Consider the following 12,820-nt stretch of genomic DNA (forward strand, 5'->3'; position numbering starts at 1 on the left):
CTCTCTCTCTTCCTTGCTGACTACCTTTACTTTACTGCTTCCATTCTAGGAAGTTAGTCACTAAATGAGCTTTTCCCAACATGATGCTCTCCAGATGTTTGGGGCTGCATCTCCCACCAGCCCCTGCCAGCACACCAATGGCCAGGTATGACGGTCATTACAGCCCGTCACATCTGGAGGGCACCAGGTTTGGAAAGGCTGCCCTAAATTAAATCTGATTCCATGGGTCTTCCCTATAATACAGTTTCCAGAACCATAAACCGGGTTGAAAATAGCAGGCTTGCTATGGCAACCGTGAAGGTAAAAATGGCAAATTGTTTAAAGTTTTGTAGCTTGCAATTAGCTCAGATCAAAGCCTTCTCCATTCGCTTGAGCTTACTTCACCCGGCATTTGAAAGTTGAAATCATTTTTTCCATTTCAAACAGGCAGCTACCAATTCTACTGAAGCTGTGAGTGCAGCGGTTTTTATGAAGGAAACTCTTGGTGCTTTACTGAATATGACTTTTGCTTTTATGGATGGCTCTTGCTAATAATAAAATCCATTAGGAACTAATTTCTATTTAGTCACCATTTAAAAGTGCTGTTGAAAAGTATTTTTAAGCTTCCCTTTGTACGCAGCAGTATGGGGATGCCAGCTCCCAATACAAAGCCATAAAAATAACTTGCTCTCGCAGTACAGAATGAATTGCACGCATGACTTCCCCCAAACCCAAGAAGGTCACAACAAGACAGCAGGACCTTGGTAAAGGGCACATAAACAGCTCTGCTCCTTTGTTCGCACATTTCTTTATCAACATTTAATTAGCTAGCACTTCTGGCTTTACTGGGAAGAGAAGAGTGTTGTGTTGTACACCCTGTTCTGATGTACCCATAAGACAACACAGTTCCATTATACTATCAGAGGAGCAATTGATCAGCATACCAGAATGAAGTGTGTTAATTCCAACATGCCGTACAAAGGAACACACACTGAACATTAACTCCAATCTACATTTGGACTGTGTGTGTATGTGTATAATGTATTTGTAGTCCTAGTTCATACTTATTAATATGGATGCAATCCACTGGGGACCTGTCACATACACATAAACATGATGCATAAATTGCATTTGCTTTCATGAGACTTGCATTATTAAATTTATATCCCACCCTTCCTCCCAAAGGAGCCCAAGGCAGCACTGCTGTTACAAGATGCTAGTGGGTTATGTATTGGGAATTAATGTGTTAGCCAGACCATTTTAAAAATGTGGTCTTTTAAGGAAGCAGAGGAAAGAAATGCAATGGGGGGAAAACAGTCCCTTTATTTACCCTAGGATACTTTAAAGACCCCTGCATGGTAATACACATTTTTTCTAGTTTAAAAGAACAACTTACAAAATAGATCCAACCTAGAGACTCCATGACAGCTCAGAACTCCTCAACATAATCAGCTTTGGAGAACACATTTTTCCAAGTGTTGACTCCCCTAATGTGTTATCTTAAACTGCTTGCTTTGAATTTTCTTTCTGCTATATTACCCATTTCCTTTGTTTTTCCGTTGTCTATGCCATTGGCCTTCAACTGGTGGATGAGGACTTAACCACAAACATTACCATCATAGGTTCCCAAATGTATGTTTGGGTTATAGGAAGATCCAGGGTTAAAAAACATTGAAGACTATTGGACTATGCTATCCACCTGTTCTCTCTGATCTTATGAAGTCAGGAAGCATTTCTTTCTATCATCACCACACACAAGGGCCTTTTTAAATATTTTTAAATTAAATAAATTAAATAATTTGAGCTACCTTTGCAAAAGAAAGTAGTAAGTATTCTAGTCTGGAATAGTTATCAGGAAACTATTTTCTGGGTAAGAAGTCATAGGGTTGCCCTTTCACAGGGCACATATACATTATTCAACAGCATTTTCCTAATCAGTTGACTACTTTTACCAAAGGATGGGAGGACGCTGGTGGTGCTGTGGTCTAAACCACTGAGCCTCTTGGGCTTGCCAATCAGAAAGTCTGCACAATGGGGTGAGCTCCCTTTGCTCTGTTCCCAGCTTCTGCCAACCTAACAGTTTGAAAGCACACCAGTGCAAGAAGATAAATAGGTACCGCTGCTGCGGGAAGATAAACGGCATTTCCGTGTGCTCTGACTTCCGTCACAGTGTTCTGTTGCACCAGAAGCGGTTTAGTCATGCTGGCCACATGACCGGGAAAGATGTCTGTGGACAAACACTGGCTCCCTGAGCCTGAAGTGAGATGAGTGCCGCAACCCCATAGTCACCTTTGACTGGACTTAACCATCCAGGGGTCCTTTACCTTTACCTTTACCTTTACCTTTACCTACCAAAGAATGGGTATGAGAAGACCTGGTCATTTTAACAAACCCCCAGTCCTAATTTAAGTCCCATTCCCACAGAACTCTCTCTCCACCTCTCACTTGCACTAAAGGAAAGGAAAGTGCACCACTCAGGAATCAGGTTCTGGCTGTTGCTTTTTGCCATTTTATAACCTGAATGTCTATCACAACTAATACATTCAAGTGTATTCTCCTATCATGTGGTAACTCAGATGCACAACTGATAAAAAGCAAGAACACGAGCAAAATACTAATTTTGATACAAACACAAAAGGACAGGAAATACTCTTTTAATTAGTGACTATGTCAGATAATAAACTTTTGAAGGCCATTACCACCACTTCTAAGACAGGACACTGCTACTTCTCTTAAAAACAAGATGAATGCCCAAATTGCACCCAACTGAATTGAATGCCTCTTCATTCAGCAGGCACATAATGTTACCAAATATTCCTTTTCACTAGTTTCAAGTCGCACATGTTGCTGCAGCTTTTGGCACAAAAAGGTTTTTAAAAGGCAAAATAGGCTCACCCGAGAGATGGTCAGAGGCATGTTGAAGTCTTTGCCACCTTGAAGCCTGAAACCCCAGGGGGCTGGACCAACCAAAGAAACGCTGTAGTTGTTCATGGCGTCTGGAAGTCAAGGTCTAATTCCAGAGAATGAATGCCTGTAAGGAAGTTTTAAAAGATTATTTGGAAAGTTGAAGAAACTCACATACAAAGAACAATTGCAATACGGCCTTCAGATATTAACATTTTGAAGTCTCTAAGAGGAGAGTCACCAACGTCCAAAGCCCTGCCTGTGAATTTTCAGGGGGGGGGGGTTATTTCATAAGGTCAAAAGTAACAATGAATGGATGCAACACTGCAAACAAATACTAGGTGAGCTTGGAAGTTTCAAAGTTTTTAGCTTTGTTTACTAAATACAAGCAAAACAAGCCTGCTAAAATAGACCATACTCTAGGGCCTCAGAAAACGTTCTGATGCAAATCACCCTGCAAAAGCTGACTAACCAATTACCTAGAACCTTTGTAAGAGAAACACTGACGTTCGTAAAATAAGGAGATGAGTACTTGCCAGTTTTGGACAGGGCAAATATCAGCCTAAAAATAGACCTTGCAGCTTGGAAGTACACCTCGTGTTCCTCATATGCTGGTTGCATCTGTGCCAGGAGTGCTTTTTGCTAGCTTTGGCTGGTTGTCCAGCTGCACCACTTCCTGCATGACAGGGAATTTGCAATCCTGCTTGGATTACCACAATGAATTCTAACTCAACTTCTCTTAAGAGACTGTTTGGCAACTACCACGTAACTGATGGTTGCTCAGTCACAGAGAACCATGGAAAGTTGCAGTAGCGACCAGTTCTCTCTAAAATCCCTAAGACAGGCTTCCGCAAACTCAGCCCTCCAGATGTTTTTGACCTACAACTCCCATGATCCCTAGCTAGCAGGGCCAGTGGTCAGGGATGGTGGGAATTGTAGTCTCAAAACATCTGGAGGGCCAAGTTTGAGGAAGCCTGCACTAAGACTAGTATCTTATGGAACACCACTTCCCCACCAAGGTCTTCAAAGACCTTTCCCTGGGAACCCACAAGTTTGTAGTCTACATTACACCAGGCTAGAAAGAGGGACTTCCCTGGAATGGTGCTGCACTTTTGAAATCCTTTTGCAGGAAGGCATGTATCGCACAGGGTTACACAAATGTAGTATCCCTATCCAGGTAGCCTAGCCACTAGCAAACAAGGAATGTTTTCCTGTCAATTTTATTTGCAGATGAACACGAAGGAGATCTCTCTTTCTCTTCCCCTTCCCTGAACCTGCCATGTGCCACAGACCAAAGGAACAAACCCCTCGCATCCATATTCCAGCACATGCAAAGGATTCAGGGTGGAGAGGGAATTGGAGCTTACTTTGTAAGACATTCACAAATAGAAAGAATATCTCAAGGGGGCTGTCCTTCTCTCGCTCTCTGCTGAGCTTCTGGGTGGCGACAGACAGCCCTCAACACCTGGAGATAGAGATGCATCATGTTCTTGTGTGTGTTCAAGGCTAGCATAAAGTGAGAGCTTCCCTCCCCTGAGTATTTTGCTCATGCGCTGCCTACATCCTTTTAAATGTGTTTGGGGGGGGGGAGAGTTATTGTTTCATTTTTTTCTTGTTTTTACTATATATTTTGTGTTTATACTTTGTATTTTTATGATGTGAACTGCCCCAAGACCCACCCATGAAGGGCAGTATGCAAATTTAATAAATAAAAATAAACAAGTGCTAGGTGTTATTTCTAGCTGCTTTTTTCCACTTCTACTGCTATGTTCTTATTCTGTGTTGCCAATACCAATAGAAAGGTGGGAAACAACAGAATTACAGATAGAATAGTGAGCCATCTTTGCTCAGAAAGCTTCCTCTTTCATTCTAAACATGGGTGGGGACTGGAGAGATGTAGCTCCAATGCTAAAGGTTAGATACTAGATACTGCATATACATATAAATATTCGAATCCCTGCGACGGGGTGAGCTCCCGTTGTTCAGTCCCAGCTCCTGCCAACCTAGCAGTTCGAAAGCACGTCAAAGTGTAAGTAGATAAATAGGTACCGCTCCGGCAGGAAGGCAAACGGCGTTTCCGTGCGCTGCTCTGGTTTGCCAGAAGCGGCTTAGTCATGCTGGCCATATGACCCGGAAAAACTGTGGAAAAACGTCAGCTCCCTCGGCCAGTAAAGCGAGATGAGTGCCACAACCTCAGAGTCGTTCATGACTAGACTTAACTGTCAGGGGTCCTTTACCTTTACACACACACACACACACACACACACACACGAAGAAGTCCAAATTTGCTAGCAAAATGTACCCCTAGCAAGCTTCCTATGTTACATATGTGGTGTTTAGGTTTACATGCAAGATGCTTTGTGTACACACTGAAAAATGCCATACATGAACCCTGCTCAGCCCAGTTCCAAAAATAGATTCCATGGCCGAGTCTCCTCAGAACTCAGCCCTGGGTGTTGCCTCAGTCTCTCTCTTCTGAAGGAAAAATGCTTCACAGGCGCAAGAGAATGGAACTGAAAACATGGCACATAAAGGATTCTAGATTGCGGCTGTTCCATTTCCTCCTACTCTGCAACCGCCCTCAAGCCATCAAGATGGAACCTCTGCTGTCTAGCTTCTCCAAAGCCTTGAATGCCACTTATTTGTTTTCAGTCAAACCATGGAGGATTAAGTTAAATGTTTAGTGTCACCCCAAGATAAGGAAGGGTTCTATCTCCACTGCCTTAAGGTGAGCAAAAGGAAACATCTGAGCACAGATGAAAGAATAAAGAATTGCATTAACTGTTACATAGTAATTACAAATAGCAAGGGTTATTCAATTGTTACCCTAAGCTCAGGCCGAAATGATACAATGCAACAAGAATTGCATTGTTACACAATAATTACAAATCACAAGGGTTATTCAATCGTTACCCTAAGCTCATAGCAAAATGATACTGCAAAACGTGGAATTGGGGTCTGCACACATATGCAGGTACCTTAGCACATATCAGGTTAGGATAGTAAATAATTATGAATGCTTAATCACTGGCTTTCTTGCTGTGAAATATCTGCAGCTCTCTGAATTTATTGTTATTGTTATTAAACAACCAAAAAAGTTATAGACCAATAGTCAAAGCAACTTCCTTTTAAAACTGCATAAAAGGAATCAATAAAACAATGCATTCTTAAAACAAATAATTATATCATTTTTTCATTTTAAAAAGGGTTTCTCAGACTTTATGAATTTAGAAATACGTGCATATGAACACTACTGTACAGTTACAGCAAGTGTTAAAGTTAATGCAGTAAAAAAAAACAGCCCTTGAAATCTTCTACCTAACTCTTAAAGCACACAGAGTAGTAGCTAGCAGAAGTTACATAACACAAACCAACATTTTGCAAGTGAAATATTTGCATATGAAGCCTAAGGCATTTTTTTAAATGGTAGATTTGTTGCTGCTGTTCAAAGTTCAAGCGAAGTGTTTCAGCACCACATGAGATAAAATATTGTAACTGAGCCTTACGTAGAAGCTGTTATCCATTCCCATCGATTTGGAAAGGCTGAGAGGCTGCACAGACTGTAAAACGAAACCAAAGCATGGTATGGAAAGATACTAAAGTTACTTAGTATTTATGTGGAACTGCATTTACCCCAAGTGATTTGGGAAGTGTTATGAAGGATACTTTTTATTTCCTTGAATAATATTTACTGCTGTGGAGTGGGGGGTGGGGTGGCAAAACTACAAAATGAGTAGCATTTTTTATTGTTGCATTGACAACATTGCCCAAATATGGTTTAGCATACCATAACAATTCATATTAAAGTTTCTCAAACTGCACAACAAGCCTCCCCAAGGCGGGGGTGGGGGACACACTGTACCAAGGCAAAATTCTAAATACATATACACAAGCACATAGTTGAACCAGCATCTTTCTAGAGGCTGTCAAATTGAAAGGCTACTGGTATCTCACCTCCTTCAAGAGAGAGCCTTACTACTGCGAAAAAGCCTTCTCTTTCTCTCCCAGCCCCAAAACCAAACCTGAGACCCACTGCTACAGGCAGGAGTTCAAAGCACAGAATGTCAGAGGTTAACAATGTGCTTTAACCTCCACTAGCAACCACTCATAGAACATGCTCACTGCCCCTTTCTGCAATTAATACACAGCATGTCTATACTTGAGGCTGTCATATTCTGGAAATTAATGCATTAATGGTGGTAGTTATCTGGTTTAATGTAGGCAGAACACACGTACTAAAGACTCACTTAGCGCCATCATCTGCTATCTCCGTTTCACCTCTGCGTTTCATTGAAGCTGCAATTGTTTCCCCTCAAGAGACTTTAGATGCTCATTTTGACATTTAAAGACTCGCACTTGGCTAATGTTGAACGTTTTTGGAATGTTTAAGTTGCATCTCATTGCTCCCCTAATGTCTCAGATGGGCATCTGTTCCCATGAAGATTGTATAGTTAAATTAGCAAGGAACAGGCTGCTACACTGCATTATATTTTTAAGGATACCACAAAATATGGCAGCTACAGGGCACCAAAACAAAAAGCCCTACCCTTAAAAGTCAAGCCACACTAACCATATACCATGTGGGTGTGCATGTATGTGCACACACACACAGGGGACTTCTACTTTTTCTATCTGGCTGCAGCCTAGTTACCAAAGCCCTGACAACGGCCAGAAAAACAGAGCCATCAAACAATCCCACACCCTTCAACCTGCCCTGCCCTGAATGTGTTCCCTAAGACTCATTCCCCCTCCATGCTGTCTTTTGCCACGTCCGGATTACAGGTTTGTCAGCAGGCTGCAGGAACGGCTAGCTAAAGTCTTGCTGATGAAATGTGATTTTCTTTTTCAAGGGGGAAGTGAAGCTGGGGAAAGGACCCCAAGGAGAGGCAGCGCAGGCACTTAACAAGATTATAGCTGGCTGCTCACTTCCCGTTTACTCGATCACAGGTCTTTGAAAGGGAGGAGAGGCAGACAGACAGACACTCTTGAGACTTCACCCCAGTGCCACCGACAGGAGTGCGCCTCTCTGAAAAGAGAAAGTCGGGGTATTGGATGGGTGGAACTGGAAAGAGAAATAAGAAATCTCTGAATGTCTTATATTCCGGACTTTGAGGGGTGCCTATCGGTACTCGAGCCTCGTTCGCTGAACTCTCCCTCCCTGCTTTTATTCCCTTCCTCTGCGCGCACTTTGCTACAGACACAGGTCTCCTTCGCGGCGGGCTTCTCTCACGCCCTCCCGGCTCCAAGTGAGCCGGCGCCGCGGGGAGGAAGAGGAGCAGCCCCCTGCCTCGCCCCACGCCCTGGGCAAAGGCGTCGCTCTCCTCTTCCGCAGACCCTGCCGCCGCCGCCGCCCTCCTTTGGCTACGCGAAGGGCTTCCCCGCGCGCCCCCCTTGCCTTTTTGCAAGGGAGCCGCCTCCTCCTCCTCCTCCTCGCTCTTTACCTCGCGCGGCGCGGTGTGGCCCCTCCGGCAAAAGTCCGTTTTTTCCACTCCCTCCCGCGCAAAAGACAAAACCCCTCCACTCACTTCCGAGGCGCGCGGAGTTCAGGGCGCACAGGCAGCAGCAGCAGCAGCAGCAGCAGCAGCAGCACACCGACGACGCGCAGGCGCTCCCAGCAAACTCGCGAGCGTGTGAGAGCAGACGGCAAGCCGAAGCTCGCTCGCTCTCCTCGGGCTCTTGTTTGCACTTCCGCCCCTTTTCGCGTCGCTCCTCCCCTCCCCGGCTCAGGAGGGACGGCGAAGCTCTCTCTCCGGCTGAGAGGGGAGGGAAGCCGCGAGACGCGCGACGCCCGGAGGGGGGCGGGGAGAGCGGGACCCGGCGCAGGCAAGCCGAGCTCCAGCAGAACTAGTTGAGTAGCCAGGACTCCTCTCCCTCTCTGTCTCTCTCTGTCTCTCTCGTACGTTTCTTCGGAAGTAACTGACGCTAGCAAAGTATACGTAAGGCTACGGTCTCCCTTAAATAAATAACAACTTTTAAGCACGGTCCACTTAAAACGAAGCGCTCCCAGGCCCTCTTATTAGCCGGTGTTGCGCACATACTTAAGGCGGTGTAATTCTGTAATTACTGAGGAAAGTCACAGGATGGGGCAATCGATGCGGGGTGTGCCTTGAAGAGGTGCCCTGCAAGATGCTGTGGTGGTTTCTGGGTTCCAGAGAGATCTTGCAAGAGCCCTACAAAACCGCTTTGTTCGATCTTGCTGGGAGCCACAGCTGCCCTGGGAAGCAAGGCTGGGGGTCCGGTAGCAGGATGGGCTGTGTGGTGTGAGCACCTTCCTGTTTTGCCTCAGGCGGCGGAATGCGATGGGCCATTTGGGTAGATCCCGTTGAATTTTGAGGAGCTCACGCCCAAGTAAACATAAGAGCAGGTCGGCCTATAGCAAGTCTAGGTGCGATTTATTAGGGAACGAGACCCATTAAAAGCAGTGTGGTACAGGGCACTTCTCCACATCCAGGAAAGGAATAGCCCTGCTCTGTTCTGCCTTGGTCAGAACACACCTGGAATACTATGTCCAGAAGGATATTGACAAGCTGGAACGTGTGCAGAGGAAGGTGACTGAAATGATCAAGGGTCTGGAAACCAAGCATAAAGAGAGAATTCAGTGTGTTTGGCCTGGTAAAGAGGAGACCAAGAGGAGATAGGACAGCCCTTTTCAAATATCTGAAGGGCTGTCTTTGTGGAGGATGGAGCAAGCTTGTTTTCCTTCTTCAGAGAGTAGGACCCAAACCAATGGATTCAACTTGCAAGAAAGGAGATTCTGACTAAATATCTAGAAGAACTTTATGGTGGCAACAGCTGTCTGACTGTAGAAAATAAGTGCATGAGAAGTAGTGGGCTCTTCTTCCTTGGCATGATCAAGTTGAGAGTTCTGCATTGTAGGGGCTTGGACTAGATAAAGAGTTGGAGAGGACCTTAATAGTTAAGTCTTTGATTTTATTATTCCCCCACTAAAATCAACAGAATTCAACAGAGATGGTAGCCTTTGAATTCAATGGATAATAAAATGCACAATAGCATTCATACACCTAAACAATAAAGCTTCAAATATTTTGAAATGCAAGAATGGATATCACATCACGGAACAAAATTGATTATTGAAACTGCATGTGCCCAATGTTCAAGTCAGTCAGAGTCAGTCCGAACATGATTTGAGGCAATTGTCTCAGACTGTGTGTGTGTGTGTGTGTGAACTGGCACTTGCTGTCCCCACTCATTTTGCTCACTATTAGCCCAGGCAGGTCCAGAGAAGACTCTCAAGAGGCTCTTCCTCCATCCTGTCTTGCTCTGAGAAAGGAAGGATGGGGCTTTCTTAAGGCAAAGCATTCTGGACAGAGTGAATCTAGTAATAACATGCTGTTGCCTTGCATTTCGTTTTTAGACTATTATAAATGGTTATGAAAAAGGTTACGAAGAAGGGACGCGGGTGGAAAAATGGACGCGGGTGGTGCTGTGGGTTAAACCACAGAGCCTAGGACTTGCCGATCAGAAGGTCGGCGGTTCGAATCCCCGCGACGGGGTGAGCTCCCGTTGCTCGGTGCCTGCTCCTGCCAACCTAGCAGTTTGAAAGCACGTCAAAATGCAAGTAGATATCTAATAGGTACCACTGCGGCGGGAAGGTAAACGGCATTTCCGTGCGCTGCTCTGGTTTGCCAGAAGCAGCTTAGTCATGCTGGCCACATGACCCAGAAGCTGTATGCTGGCTCCCTTAGCCAATAAAGCGAGATGAGCGCCGCAACCCCAGAGTCGGTCACAACTGGACCTAATGGTCAGGGGTCCCTTTACCTTTACTTTTTTAAATGGTTATGAATTATGTGATGTAGAGTCAGGACGTTAGCACGTTGGACTTGGGCAGAAAACACCCAGCGTTACATCCCCATTCAGATATGAAGCTCACCTTGTGCCATTTGTTATCTCACAGCCCAACCTACTTCATGGGGTTATATTGTTAAGATAAAAGGGACGAGTCATGTTGTGAGCTCCTTGGAGGAAAGATGGGATGAAAATAAATGGATGATAAACACAAAGCATTTGCTCTTGTCAAGTGTGTTTACAGCAGTTTCTCCTACCTGCCCGTTATAATGGTCTACAATTGCAGGCCTGTTCCTGAATATGCTGACTGATGTCTTGTTTGACTTTGTACCAGACTAGATTGCCATGCTTGAAAAATAACTTCTGTTTCCAGCATGCTTGGTCATGTCAGCCTTTCCTTACCACCCACAGTGATGCATGCATTCATCATCCCCTGGCTGAATGAAAGGAATCCATTGTCTGATGTACCAGCCTGTTGTAATTAAGCAAGCTACCTCTCTGCTTCAGAGGACACTAGACCCCCGCCAGTCTCCATGGCTGACAGAGACCAACATAGTACCAAGGTGGGCTGTGTAGTTTGCATGACTGCTCTCCCATTGTGAGTGAAACAAGATCCTTCCCTTCCCTTCGTGGAGCACATCTGACGCTTCCAGTTATGGGCTTAAAGGTCTAATCAGGAGCACAGAAAACTGCTGTCTGAACATGCCTTACATGCTATTTCATACAGGCAAACAGCTGCTAAGCCGCCAGTTTCAATGGAGCTGCATGGAAGCTGTTGCATTGTGTATTATTATTATTATTATTATTATTATTATTATTATTATTATCATCATCATCATCCTGCCTTTTCACCTTACAACTAAAATAGAAACAGTTAAAAACATTGGGGTGGAGCCATAATTTAAAAAACCAATTAAAGATGATTAGAATTAATATATATATATTTATATATATATTTAAAAGAGATATTTAAAACGTACAGGTCATTACAATAAAAATATTACAACACTAGTCTTTTCCTTAAAACCTCTCAGTTCCTTAAAGCCTGTCTTCACCTGCTTGCAGAAAGAGAACAAAGAGGGAGCCAGTCTAATTTCTCTAGGAAGGGAGTTCCAAAGTCTGGGAGCAACCACCGAGAAAGCCTTCTCCTGTGTCCCTACCAAGCATACCTGTGAGAGTGGTGGGATCAAGAAAGCCTCCCCTGTAGATATCAAAACCCATGCAGGTTTGTATGAGGGAATCTGCCCTTTCAGATATCTTGGACCCAAGCCATATAGGGCTCTATAGGTCATAACCAGCACTTGGAACTGTGCTCAGAAATATGTAAACACAGGTTTTTTGTTGTTGTGATGTCAATAAAGGTATTTGATTTGATGTTATGGTACACCAGACCAACTGTTCTGGAAAGCAAGTGAAAGTTATTCCTTACGTATAACAGGAATACATAGCATCAGACATCAGGGAGGTGGAGACAACCAGGATTTTAATTTATTTTTAAAGCCATCAATTTATTTTTATCAGACAAAATACTGGTCCTTCCAGTTGTTCTAAAACTACACAGAAAGCGTTGAGGTGGGACAAGCAACACTTCAAGAATTCAAGAAAAATAAGAGATCAAACCAAATGAAGGAACTCTGATGAGGATGGGGCAGCTTCAGGAAGGATGGAGCGGTTGCATAAAATGTGTTTGGAGATCCATTGAATTCTGCAAACACACCTTGGCTGCCTACACACAAAAGGCCTGCTTACATCAGATTTGGGAACTATAACTATGATAACTATAACTATAAACTTAACTGTATTTAAGACTGCACCCTATGCATTTTTACTTGAGAGTAAGCCCCACTGAATGGAATAGGACTTACTTCTGAGCAAACATGCATATGAGCCTGAGTGGAAACATGCAGATTTCAGCAGAAAGGATAAGCATGTGCTTAAATATATCCCTTAGGCCTAGAAATGCTTACATTTACTTAAATGTGAGCAGGGAAATTCACAAGTTTGTATCTGAAAAGCAGATTTGGAATAAAGGAGGGATTTTGTACTTATAAATATATTGAAAAGTGTAAAAGTGAATCTGGTCGGGATTCCAGGGTCAGTTATTTATTATTATTCATGCTAGTCAGAGATG

At 43.9% G+C, this 12,820-nt stretch overlaps 1 protein-coding gene across 3 annotated transcripts in view; it reads right to left on the bottom strand.

Moving 5' to 3' along the window:
* The window catches only part of PDLIM5 (PDZ and LIM domain 5), a 130,150-nt gene extending 121,424 nt beyond the window's left edge, over window positions 1-8,726 (bottom strand). The window contains exons 1-3 of one of the 3 annotated variants that reach the window (XM_083571147.1): window positions 8,409-8,726; window positions 6,390-6,443; window positions 2,875-3,010 (exon numbers count right to left, since the gene is read on the bottom strand). In XM_083571147.1, the coding sequence (XP_083427273.1) occupies window positions 2,875-2,970 (96 nt within the window). In that variant the 5' untranslated portion in view covers window positions 2,971-3,010; window positions 6,390-6,443; window positions 8,409-8,726. The remainder of the gene's footprint in view (window positions 1-2,874; window positions 3,011-6,389; window positions 6,444-8,408) is intronic. The other 2 variants (XM_083571148.1, XM_083571149.1) reach the window with 2 other exon arrangements.
* Between the last annotated feature and the right edge of the window lie 4,094 nt (window positions 8,727-12,820).

Source organism: Podarcis filfolensis (genome assembly GCF_964270895.1).
Source record: "Podarcis filfolensis genome assembly, chromosome: 9".
Classification (NCBI taxonomy): domain Eukaryota; kingdom Metazoa; phylum Chordata; class Lepidosauria; order Squamata; family Lacertidae; genus Podarcis; species Podarcis filfolensis.